General features: G+C 37.5%; 1 protein-coding gene across 1 annotated transcript; it reads right to left on the bottom strand.

Annotated features, from left to right (window-relative positions):
- Positions 1 to 326: 326 nt before the first annotated feature.
- LOC112049800 (proton-coupled amino acid transporter-like protein pathetic) lies at positions 327 to 11,666 on the bottom strand. The gene is made up of 9 exons (XM_024087838.2): positions 11,628 to 11,666; positions 10,690 to 10,838; positions 6,401 to 6,545; positions 4,476 to 4,606; positions 3,443 to 3,675; positions 2,746 to 2,943; positions 2,014 to 2,119; positions 937 to 1,153; positions 327 to 557 (listed from the first exon to the last, which is right to left on the bottom strand). The coding sequence occupies exons 1-9, from the start codon at positions 11,664 to 11,666 to the stop codon at positions 363 to 365; spliced, it is 1,413 nt and encodes a 470-aa protein (XP_023943606.2). The 3' UTR covers positions 327 to 362.
- Positions 11,667 to 13,821: the final 2,155 nt, after the last annotated feature.

The raw sequence follows: 13,821 nt of genomic DNA, 5'->3' as shown, positions 1-13,821 counted from the left end.
TAGCAGCACTTTTTCTCAGTTTGTGCAAAGTAGGTACGCTGGATGAAGAAATTAAAGTGTTTTTCAGATAACATGGGTATGGTGACAGTTGCCATAGGACGTTCATAATACTTACTATTGTCGTGAATCGCGGCAAACTTTCAAGAGTAAAACGAACTATCAGCGTTTCGAACCCATACGGAGCCCTTAGTCATGAGCTGGTTTTTGCAACGCGGCACAATCCAAACTGCGAAATTAGTCGGGCATACTCCGACCTTGTGTTTTGTTTCATAATTTATCATAAATGACACTCACGATAGTTTAAATTCTAAAAAAAACTTCAATGATCATCTTAACAATAATTATAATTAATCAATACTTATTTACAAATTAACTATTAGCCCCTTAACATTGGAGTAGGTCCCAGCTACGAACAACAAAACCCCCAGAAATATCACGAAGACGTTCTTCCAAAGCCGCCATCGCCACCTTCCCAGTCCCGGGGTCTCCCAGATCACCAGCAGTTCTATCATAGCCGGGAATATGAAGCCCATGTTTGACAGGCAGAAAGCTCCCAGCTGTAAGGTTAAAATATTTACGTAAACCTCAATAACTCAGTGCTAATGGAACCGAACTCACCACCAGAGGTAGGTTCGATCCCCGTCCGCTGGATTATTGTCATACCCACCCACTCCTAACACAGTCTTTTTCGACTAATTGGAGGATATCAGGAATATTATTATTATATTTAAAAAACAGCGGGCGCCCGCGACTTCGTCCGCGTGGAAATCAGTCTTTCACAAATCCCGCGGGAACCATGATTCCGGGTTGAAAAGAAGCACATGTATTAATTCAGAGTTAAATCTATTTTCATTTCAAATTTCAGCCAAATTGCCGCAAAATTTACAAAGTTTCATACACCTATAGTTATAACACGATAAAATAAGTATTACTTACCAAGCCCATTAAATTCCCAATATTAGGGAAAGCGATAGCAATCGCTGTTATTATGACCACGAAGATAGCTCGATACACTCGCTCCCATATCCAGTGTTTGCTCGCGTCGTGTTTCTTTGCCATGTAATACCATACCAGGTTAAATGGAGCCCAGAAGTTCAGAGCAAATGTTATGAAGATCATTATGCCCATTAGACATTTCAGGATTGTTGGGAATCTGTAAGAAGTTTTTTACTTTAGTTCTAAATACATACTACTACTAAATATACCTACACTTGCCTACTTATAGCTTTTGTGACATATTATTTTGCTCTGATTGTGTAAGTGCCGTAGGCTCCTTAATGGGATCTCAAGGCGTCACGTTGGGATTTTTGGCGAGCGAAGAGATGGGCGAAATTACTCTCTAAGGGCGTCTCTTCTGAGACCAAGGGTGTTTTGGCCTGAGTGTATCAGTCCGTTTGCTACCGAGATCGTGACTTGAAAAACCCACGTCCAGGTGACGTCAGGTACGAGTATCGGGGAATTCGTCTTTGCCGGCGAAGACGCTGTGCAGCTTGTGTTTATGGTGCCTGGGAAGTGTTTTCGGTCTTTACGTCGTCGTCAGGATCGTAGAGGACATTTTCGGGCGTCTAGATCTACAATCGGCAAGTCTCAACTACTAGTTGGTTGGATGGGTGGTTTGACAGAGCTCGTCCAGGGAAGGTGGTACTAATGCCATGCTTATTTCTTCTGGCAAGTTGTATTGCTGTGTTCTGGTATGAAGGGCGTAGGTACTTGCCGGTGTACTTAGAGGTATAGGAGGTTTGACCGCTTAACACCTACGTCTCAGGTTAATGTCTCAGGGCGGTACTTCGTAGGATATGCAAGGCACATGTCCTACGAACTGATGTTCTTAATAAAGGCGATGATATTCCACGTACTATCAGATGGGCCAACTATTTGGTATTATTGGGTAAAAAAATCATCAGAGGTTTGAAAGAGCAAAATGATTCCGAGAAACGCAGATGAAATAAGTTGTCTTTAGAAGGTAGGTAGGTAAACATTTTAGTGTGGTTGGTGTTATAATCGTCTACTTACATTGCATTGGGAAAATTTAAAGTGACAGGCGATATGGATTGCTCTCCAAATCCCCAGTAACCGAAGAATCCAACGAGAATCAGGAACATCACTACTATGCTCATACCTGTGGACAAAACAAGAATCCATCAAAAGAATCATTATTATCAGCTTAAATTTACCGAAGCCCAACAGTGCTCTCCTCTTTCTTTTTGGTTGTTTTTCGTTTAGAGGAGTTGTGCTTAGGGGCTTTTTGCTTAGATGCTTTTTGTTTAAAGGAGTTGTGCTTAGGGCCTTTTCGTTCACAGGAGTTGTGCTTAGAGACTGTTTTGTGTAGAGGGTTTTCGTTTAGAGGAGTTGAGTTGGAGTTTTTTTTAGTAGAGCCTCTTCGTTTATAGGAGTTGTGCTTAAGCTTTTTGCGTGGAGGCTTTTCGTTCAGAGAAGTTGTGCTAAGAGGCTTTTTGCGTAAAAACTTTTCATTAATGTTCATAGGCTTTTTACTTAAATGGAAGGAGAAATATTTCTCTGCCTTTGCCTAATCAAAAAGTGCGTCTGTTTACTTTTGGAAGGCTGTTTGGCTTGGATCTAAAGGTAACACTAGGCGTCATAGTCAAGCGTTTGTCAGTAGACAGTTCAAAGACAGCGCGTCGGCCTGTAAAACTTGAGAACTGTCATTTTACCACTAAATCCATGGGCGAACGGACTTTGCAGAATAGATTAAATATTCTGTTAGAAAAAAATACTGGATCGTACCGTAGCTCAAAACTTTGGGGAACTGCGTAGGATCCTTCATATTGTTTTCTATAGGCAGCGACACTCCGATGCCCTCCATACTGAAGATGACAATGCCGCAGAACTCGAAGAAGCCCATCGCGTCTTTCCAAGCAGGCATTTCGCGTAAAGCTGGCGCCGATTGCAGTCCATACACCACTGTCGCTATTACACACGTCACTGGAAATAATGCGACTGATTAAAGTAGGTATAGCTTACCTATAAATTTTAGGCTCCTCACAGTAGACTGTCGCGATCACTGGTCGCAACGATAAGCCTAAACTAAGAAACCATATTATGAGCAACGCGTAAGAATATCAAGATTAACTATCGCGTGCTCGGAAGGAGCACACATCTAACTGACCAAGTTCAAAATTACTGCAGGTACAGGAGAGAAAATGTGTATATCGGCATCAGCAGGGTGAGGATGAACAGAGTACAGACGCAGGCGGATGAAGCTCACATCGTGCGTGGATTTTATTGTTTTCACTATTATTACATTAGAGATACGACACTCACCAATGAATACATCAGCCGGTAAAGAGAAAGGTGCCAGATACGTCAGCGTGGTAATCATACACAGCAGCAGCACTGGCACCAGCAGCGTGAGTATGTACAGACGCAGGCGGTTGTGTCTTCTATTGTTTTGGCTATTATTATATCAGAGATAGACACTCACCAATGAATACATCAGCCAGTAAAGAGAAAGGCGCCAGATACTTCAGCGTGGTGATCATACAAAGCAGCAGCACTGGTACCAGCAGCGTGAGTATGTACAGACGCAGGCGGTTCATGTCGCCGACCTCGTGAGTGCCCTCTTCTACCACTTCTTTGATTGTTTTGGCGATTATTATCTGATACACGCAACAGGCTCCGAACAGGTCCAAACATATTACTAAATCTACTGCGTACCTGAAAAATTAGTTTGTTTGATTGCCAGAATCAATTGACAGAATCAAGCCGCCAGGGAACTTTTAGCGGAAACACTGCCTTATCCGTTTGAGGTATACCAAAACGGGATGGCATATATCTATCTTTTCTATCTTCTAATTGATTCGTATTTTGTGGTATTAGAAAGGTGACAGTTCAGGGTCAGAAATTTATACGCAGGCAAAGTCTGCCTGCTTGTTTATGTTTAACTAAAAGGATACAGATCTCATGATGGTCAAGCTTCTAACTCTGCAAGCCCTTATCTAACATTTAACTCTATCATATTGTATAGTTTTCTGCGTGATTTGTTTTTGATTTTGTCTGATTGACCATGTGAAAAGGGGCGGGCCCTGATGTGATAAAGCTGAAACCGGTAAGTGACCAACCACAAGCATGCCTCTCTGACTAAGTCACATATTTGTACCCTTGGGCCATGGAGTCGCACCAAAAAATTTCACCGAATCATTCTACTGAGACTAGTTGCCTCGAGTGGTGACAAAAGGGCTTATTTTTTGCGCAAAGCATCAGCCTGGCTGTCCAGCGTGGAAATGCAGCCAGTATTCTTGCCACCATTCTACGTGGACTTGATTTGTATCGTTATTATATATGTCGCCGCGGAGGCGAGGCTAATCTAAAAATCAATATCCTTAAAATCTAACAATTATAGTTTTTACTGTTTGGTTATTACGATTCGAATTATTATCTAGTAATCATATGATTCTGCAATTGTATTCTTTCTCAATAAAAAAAAAACTCGCTCTCTTTAAGAATTAAATAATTACCTGAACCATCTGCTATATTTCCTTAAGCTAGGAAAAGGTCCAACTTCCAGCGAAGCTTCTGCCAGATCTGGATATGAAAGCTCTGTTATATGCAACCTTCTGTACAAGGTCTGTGCAGATTTTACTAGTATCTGAAATTGAATAAAGATCGTTAAATGCGAAAATGCATCATAACACGTCTTCGATATGGTGGTCTTATTTAACAAATCCTTTGATCATTCACCTATTAATTTAGATTACAAATAGCTACTTTAAAGCTACTGACTATTGAACAGTTGCTACTTGTGTATGTGTATCGCAACATTGCTAATAATGAGCATGCTTATTTCGAGCTTTCTCAAGAATCACCAGTCGTGCGATTTATGAGCATGCTTTTAGCGCGTCTGAACAGGTTTGCTTATTGAGTATGCTAGTCAATTAGCATTGCTATTATTCATGTATTCTCTTCACCTTCATCTCTCCCTGTCTAACACGATACTATAGACAGAGAGCGATAGATTCAAAATAGCATGTTTATTGGTAGCAAATGTAAACTGATGATTAGCATGCTCGAATAGAGCACTTAATAGCACGACTTTAACATGCTATTTTAGAGCATGTGTAACAGTATCTTTAGTGATGGATTGAGTTATAGTTTGATAATAATGTCTATTTGTTTTATTGGTCCATCTACAAAAGTGGCTCAGTATCGTGATGTTTGGAAGACTCTACAAAAGGCCTATGTCCTTCGGTTCACGTCTATCAGCTGACAATATAATGATGATGATGATGATGTCTATTTGAGGAAGGCTGAAAACTCTGTAGGACAAAGGCTAACTATAAACGGAATGGGGAGGGGCAGAATAGTGTAAAAACTTTATATGTCTGTTCTTTAAAATTAAAATTAAGAATAAATAAATAAATCCAAGGATTTTTTGCGGGCTCTAGTTTACGTAATATGGTACTTGTAGTTGAATGAAAACAAAAGATACCAAGTTAATCTATTCGTACAAAATAGTCTTCGGAATATTTATAACAAGTGTTTACCACTTCAATATTTACAAGGGATTACTACGGGATTATGTTGCTTAGAGTGTGCTTGTTGTTTGCTACTGTTTACTTCTACAAGTGCTTGTTTACTTTTCATAATCAACAAAATATAGTTTCTGTTGCTATTTGCAGTTTTAACCACGACCCTGCAACGGAAAACGCAAAGGGTAAACCGACGATGTCAAGCCAGTTACAGGGAGTTGCTGGATGTAGGCGGCACATGACCGTGGTGTTTGAAGGTCCTGGAAGTCTATGGTTATAAAATGACACCCTGTGCCTTGGAGAGCACGTTAAGTCGTGGATCTCGGTCATCGATCAACATTAGCTGATAATGATCGTTAAAGAATCAAACATTTGTTAGTTTGTTACGAGTTCCTACGAGTACGGGGTGTGTTAACATTCAAAATTTTATAAGAATGAGGTATATATATATATATGTAGGTGAGTATTTGTTTGTTATACATACCTCATGAGAGTTGTGATAGCCCAGTGGATATGACCTCTACCTCCGATTCCGGGTGGGGTTCGAATACCACGGGGCGAGGATCAAACTACCACTCCTCGGTGATGCGTCCGACCCTCAGACTAATTACATATGGACTAGTATCAAATTCATGAACAAAATTATCTGTCATTTTACGAGGAAAACAAGCTTAGATTCGGAATATATCTTATACTGAACTAGAAGTGTTGACCGTTTTTCACTCAATTCAACTACACTAAAAGGTATTTTTACGGAGCTCTTTAACCCACTATAGAGACAGTTTTTTAATCGCATTAGATCATTGATCATATACTTTGACAGAAAACGTCTAGCGAGGCAGGTCTTTATGTAATTAGTCTGAGGTCCGACCGCTTTACCGTTGAGCTATTGAGGCTTTTAAAAGACTATTTACATGAACACAATACGCGATATAGAATCCGAAGATGATGGTGAAGACCAGCGACGTCCAGAGCCCACTCTTCATGTAGGCCTCGTGGATGCCCATAATACCTCCGCCTAGACATCCTTTTATGAGATGGCCTGTTGATTCTAGTGTACTGGAACATAAAGAGATAGGTATCATCAGCATTATCAGATCATAATTTATTAACTAGTGTATGCACTATAAGTAATAAACATTTTAATAAAAAAAATTCAACTGACTTCCAACTCAAAAATTAACCTAAACTAAAAAGCAAAAAAATAACATCTTACCTATGTTCTACCTTCTGATCAGTTGAAGGCGGTGCCAAGCCAATGATGTTTCAATTAAAGCCGTTTAAATTCCGTAAATTTATTTATTTATTATAGGTATTTTTTATTTTTTTATGTATGTACACCGATTACTCAAAGACGCCTGGACCGATTTCAAAAATTCTTTTTTTGTTTTTGATTAATACATCACCGGCTTAGCACCGCCTTCATACTGATCAGCAGGTAGAACATATTATGATGTTATTTTTTGTTTTTTAGTTTAGTGGGTACGTTTTTAGGTTTTGAAGTCGGTTGTATTTTTTTATTAAAATTTTTGAAAACACCGTTTGATGATAAATTTTTATTATCCTAGAATTCGTATCAGAGATAACTGTCAGTCTTTACCATTTATAGAAATCTACTTAGATTTTAAAATTCGGATAATTTTAGCAACGATTCAAATGACGTCAATCGTCATTGAATGGATTTTGCAAATTAATCTTTTACTCTAAAGTCACCATAGATTAATGGAAGTCACAAATTTAATGTTGTAATCATGTTAAGCCTCATGAATTGAGAATCTTTGATAGTCTTCCATGTTTTTATAGAAGCCTATAAATAGATAATAGAAGAAATATATATATATTTTTTTGGTGTGTGTGTGTGTGTTTTTTTTAGATTTCTCACAAAAAACAAACAAAAATGCTTGCATAAAATAGGTAAATATGACACTGACTATGTTATGGTGTTTCAACTTTAGGGCGTGCGCTTAGCCCGGGAAAAATAGAGTTTTTTTTTTTACTTTTGTTGTTTCTAAATGACAGAATTGAGCCTCAATAGCTCAAAGGTAAGAGTGGTCGGACCCATCACCGTTAGTCTATTGTCGTACCCACTCCTAACTCGGTATTTCCCGACTAGTTGGAGGGAAATGGGATTATTGTTCATATTTAAAAATGATATGGCAAATATTCTTTAAAAAAAATACATTAAAGGCAGTTTTTTATAGGTTCCTTTTTCGGGAAGCACCAAATTATGTGAGATTGTGGATTACACTTTACTAATTTTTGCTTTCACACGCAAGGGGCCCCTGTAGTCCGGCCCCCGGACTACAGGGGCCCCTTATCCCGTATCATTGATACGGCTGATACGAGCTACGTCCTAGACAGTGCCGTGCACAGGCTTTTGGCCTAGGGTATAGGTACTTCCGTTATGATTGTAGTCAAGGGTAAATTTGTAAAGAATAAAAAAATATATATTTTTAAATGTCAAATGGGTATCACAAACGCACACATCAAATTTCATTATATTTTCGTTTATTAATCATCACATTGAATTACGTTTGAATTTACGTTCCATTGAATAATGATTTTTGATACCTATAAATGTTATAAAACCTATTATATTTTTATTGAATTAGGTATATGTATTAATCAACATTTTTTTATTAAATTCTTTACTTAGTATTTGTACTATCTTAGACAACATTTCTAGGGTATGCAGTGCATTTATGCCTCTATGAAGTGCACGCCCCTGGCAGGTAACGATGGTAGGTAATTATGGAGTTTGTACCATAGCGTCTATAAGACCTTCGACATGCAACTTGCTACCTAACAGAGTTTCACGGGCCGAAACCGGCAATTTAAGCAAAAACACAAACAAACAAACCATTAGTGAAACCAAACAACTTATGTTGTAAGAAATAGATCGATTAATTATTATTATTATACGGCTAATAATAATAATCGATCAAACCAAATACATTACTTTGTTAGCAAAACACTAGGTACCTACTGATTTTTAGGTCTTCAAAAAATGTCGTATAACTCAGGCAGTATGGTCAAGGACCTTTGCCTGTCCCCGTTTGGGTACAAATAAAAGATAAATTAATGTCGTAAAACGTTGAAGCAAACATTTTTTGATAAAGTAATGTTTGTTAGAGAGGCGTGATAGCCCAGTGTATATGACCTCTGCCTTCGATTCCGGAGGGTGTGGGTTCGAATCCGGTCCGGGGCATGCACCTCCAACTTTTCAGAAATTTCATTTTAAGAAATTAGATATCATGTGTCTCAAACGGCGAAGAAAAAACATCGTGAGGGAAACCTGAATACCAGAAAATTTTCGTAATTCTCTGCGTGTGTCAAGTCTGCCAATCCGCATTGGGCCAGCGTCAGTGCCGGCCCGAAGCAAATTTTAAAATGGAGCGAGATCTAATTATGGTGCCTCTCCTATTTGCTCCTATACCTTGATATGAGACCTATACCTGTGCCTATACCAAATTATGAGTACAAAGTAAAAATGGAACGCAAAGAGCTCGATCATACTCTGGGGTGACCAATTAAAAAACAGTCGCAGTAGTACTGCGGTTGAGTAGGATTATCAGTTAGGCGCTCTCTAGGATTTGGCGCCTGGAGCGACTGCTCCGTTCGCCGTATGGACGGGCCGGCCCTGGCCAGCGTGGTGGACTATTGTCCTAACCCCTCTCGTTCTGAGAAGAGACTCGAGCTCAGCAGTGAGCCGAATATGGGTTGACAATGATGATGATGAATGTTTGTTAAGCTTTATTGAGAAATAATACATTAATGAGCTTAAACTAACTTATCCTTATAAGTATACAAATCCTACCCACGTGGAATGGTAGTAAGAAAGTTTAAAGTTATATATGTAGTTTTAACGAGTTTTTTTAGGATAATATAAGTAAATTACGAATTGGAAGGTAGGCCATGGCCGGAGATGGGTAATAGGGATGATGACAGTTTTTTAAATTGTATTTAAATTAAGAGTATGCTAATAGTAAAGCAATTTTGTAAAAGTAACAGGGTATCTGCGATCATTACTTTCGGAGCTACGGGGATTTAAAGGGTCAGATTTGCGGCGTTGCCGCGGATTCCTGAAAAACGCCCCATACAAAATGGTACGAATTAATGATGTATAAAGTACTCGCATCTATCTACTTGAGTTTTATTATTTTCCTTGATGATGATAACTTACCTTCAGATCAAAAAAAATCTGAGTCGGAAAAACCATTCTTAACTTAGTTAAAAATCGGAAACATCTTCTTTAAATATATAAAAATGATTCCACATATCCCTTGGTCATGCCATGACGCGATTTCACTATTTTTTTTATGTGTTTGTTATTGTCAGAATCAGGCAGAAAAAAATAAAAAAAATTAAGGGGTAGGGTAGGGGTAAGGTAGGGGTAGGGGTTGGGTAGGGTAGGTGTAGGGTAGGGGAAGTTGAAAGTTTAGATCGAGTTTCACGCGGACGAAGTCGCCGGCGTCCGCTAGTTATGTATAAAAATAATTAAAAATCTTTATTATACCTCACATTCCCGAAATATGTCTTGATATATTGACAGACAGACCACTTGAATTCCAAAGTCACCAGTTGATTTTAAATAATATTTTTTTTATACAGCTCATATAGGTTAAAAGTTTTTTTTTTATAAATAAAAAAAATATTATATAAAACTTTACAACATAAGAACCGATTATCCGATTATTCGAATATTTTAAATCAATTGATATTGGACAATTTATTTTTAGGGGGCATATTTTTTATCGAATGCACCAAAGTTTCTTGACTTGCGAAGAATATTAATAATATTATATATACACAAATTTTGGTCATCATCATGTTAACAACCCATATTCGGCTCACTGTCGAGCACTAGACTTTTCTTATTAAAAGAGGGGTTAGGCTAAATGGTCCACTACGCTGACCCAATGCGAATTGGTGTAGACTTCACACCAGCGCCGGCCCGAAGTAAATTTTAAAATGGTGCGAGATCCAGGCCCTGCTCCACACACGCAGAGAATTAAGAAAATTCCCAGTTATTCCTTCACCGTTTGAGACACGTAATATTTAATTTCTTAAAATGTACATACCTACTTAACTAAAATATTGGATGTGCTTGCCCGAGGTCATATCACGACATGACCATGATTGAGTTTGAAGAAATATTTTGTTCTTGGGCCAAGGACCGAAAGAAATACAAACGAAGGCTTACTTGGTCGGCTTCTTGATCTGTCTGTGCGCAACGAAGTCGAAGTGGTCCTTTTCTGCGTGTACCACGAACCTCCTCTTGAGGTCCGGAGGAGGTTGCGGGGGTGGTTTGTTCTCTGGGTCGAACTCCACTTGACTTTGTGTACTGTTTACCTGAAATAGCAATCATTATCGTCATTATCATTATCAGCCGATGGACGTCCACTGCTGGACATAGGCCTCTTGCATGGACTTCCAAACACAACGGTCTCGAGCCGCCAGCATCCAGCGGCGACATAAGACACAAGCAGGTTGCAGGGACCTGCTGGGTGCTGGCGCTGAAATAGCAATATTTGATTATTTAATGCAGAAAGGCATATTTTACTGGGCTATGCCACGCTCCTTACAGGAGAGGAATGGAACTTATAAACCAATAATGCTAATACTATGCTAATGCGGGTTTAGAATAAACATTAAGAAAATTGCGCTTTCAATTGGAAAATTCCAGAAAACTCGACTATTTTTAACCGACTTCAAAAAGGAGGAGGCTTGAATTAATACATCACCGGCTTAGCACCGCCTTCATACTGATCAGCAGGTAGAACATATTATGATGTTATTTTTCGCTTTTTAGTTTAGTGGGTACGTTTTTAGGTTTTGAAGTCGGTTGTATTTTTTTATTAATTTTTTTATTATTATATGAATTTTTGTTACTTAATGGTTAATGATTAACCAACGGCTGAATAAATCTGAATGAAATCAGACACAACGATAGATTATAGTCTGGTAAAGTTATATTTTCACAATTTGACATAAACTTTATTTAAATATTTTATTATTTTCATTACTTTAGAATTATTTCGTTATTGTTATAGTTGTGGTAATTTTCCTGTATGTCACTTTATTTTCAACCAAATCAACATGTAACATATATTAATAATTTGAACATTTATATTGTATTACTGGATTTAAAATTTGCACGCCTAATTTGTGGCAAAACATGTTTGGACCATTAATAATTGTGAACTGTATTCATTGTATCTGTTATAACCCATGTTTTGGCAAATAAATTATTATTATATTATATTATATTATTATTATATTATATTAAATTATTATTATATTATAAAGTAGTTAGTTATCTATAAATTAGTAAAAAGAGTTCTTAACAAAAAAAAAGTATACATAATTATATTGCAGGTAATTTTTATTTGTATCATTAATTTTGTTTTTCATCGTTATGTTTAAGTTTCTGTTTTTTTTTTAAATCAATGTGTCTACCTAGTTAGTTTTAATTAGTTCTTAATAATTGTCTTTAATAGTTTACGTAAAGTGTTGAACTGTGTGCGTGGCGGCACCTGAACTGGGTCCTAACTGAAAATCAGTGCTGCATACTTTTTTTATTGAAAGTATGCGGCAAAATGCTGAGTTGGGGCCTTTTCTAGGTTGTGCCACATATTACAGGGCATTCTTTAGTGCTCTACTGTTTGAGTGGACAGTTAAGCCATAATATGTTATAATTTAGATTTAATGTGATATGTGGCATTACTTAAAAATAAAGATCTTTTCTTTCTTTCTTTTCTTTGTTATTAAGCTAATGGTGTGCACAAAATTATTTTAGGGTAGGTATAGGTATATATCAAAGTTATTATAGGGTAGGTGTACGTACAGATTAAAAAAAGTGGAAAATCCCGTCTACTATACAGAATTGTATTATATCACATAGCCTATCTATGTGATTTATGAAGTGCCATCGAGTATTATATCAGGAATAGGATTTACACGGGTGATTATATAATGATTTATTTATTTTGCTATCATCCGCGAAAATTCGGCGAACCCATGCGACAACGTCACCCAGGTCCGACAAAATACTCTCTACGCAAAAAATTGCAAAAATTTTTGCAATTGCAATTGCACGTTGTAGAGTCAACATCTCCTGAGGATGCTCCGGTTTCGGGGTGAAACGTACGTAGAGAGTATTTTGTCGGACCTGGGTGACGTTGTCGCATGGGTTCGCCGAATTTTCGCGGATGATAGCAAAATAAATAAATCATTATATAATCATGATGAACTTCCGCAAAGTAACGCCTGCTTCTATCCAATATTTACACGGGTGAAACCAAGGGCCTTAGCGAGTATTCTAATAAATCAGTTTATAAGGACATAAACACCTATCTTTGATATAAAGTCTCATTACCTGAATTGCGCTATTTATATGAATTAACGAGATTCACAGTTGTGCAAATAAGATAATGAAAACTGTTTAAACGTCCTCAGGTGGGTGTATATTGGGCAATGTTCTTGTTTATTACGTTAACTAGCAGACGCCCGCGACTTCGTCCGCGTGGAGTTTAGTTTTTCACAAATCCCTCTGGAACCATGGTTTTCTCCGGGATAAAAAGTAGCCTATGTGTTAATCCAGGCTATAATATGTCTCAATACCAAATTGTAGCTAATTTGGTTCAGTAGTCGAGGCGTGAAAGAGTAACAAACATTAATACCATCATAATCATCAGGTTTTCGCAAATCTTGGAAATCCATGGTTTTTTTTCGGGATTAAAAGTAGCCTATGTGTTAATCCAGAGTAAAATCTATTTCCATTCCAAATTTTAGCCAAATTGCTTCAGTATTAGCGGCGTTAAAGAGTTCAAACATTCATCCAAACATCCATACAAACTTACCCGTTTAAAATATTAGTAGGATAATAAGATTAGTTATATTTACAAATCCCGCGGAAACCATTTTTCCAGGAATAAAAAGCTGTTACTGACAGACAGATAAACAAAATCATTTAAAATTTTTGTGTGTGTTCTTCTAGTTATTTACACGATACTTTCGTGTAAATAACTTGCGAACACAGTTTATTTTGAAATCACAGATAGACGCTTCAATTTCGTTTATATTATAATTTTATATATATGTACTTATGATTTGTTTTATATCTATAATATTATAAATGCGAAAGTAAGTCTGTCTGTTTGTCTGTCTGTCAGTTACCTTTTCACGACTAATCGGCTGAACCGATCAAGATGAATTTTGGTATATTGGTAAAGAGGACTTTAGAGCACAACATAGGGTACTTTGCAACCCTAAAATAAGAACAAAAGAAAGTTAAGTAGGGGTTGAAAGTTTGTATGGAAAGTCCTTCATTTTT

The sequence above is a fragment of the Bicyclus anynana genome, chromosome 18, assembly GCF_947172395.1.
Source record: "Bicyclus anynana chromosome 18, ilBicAnyn1.1, whole genome shotgun sequence".
Taxonomy (NCBI): domain Eukaryota; kingdom Metazoa; phylum Arthropoda; class Insecta; order Lepidoptera; family Nymphalidae; genus Bicyclus; species Bicyclus anynana.
The sequence above is the reverse complement of the archived record's forward strand: the minus strand, read 5'-3'. Positions and strand labels throughout refer to the sequence as shown.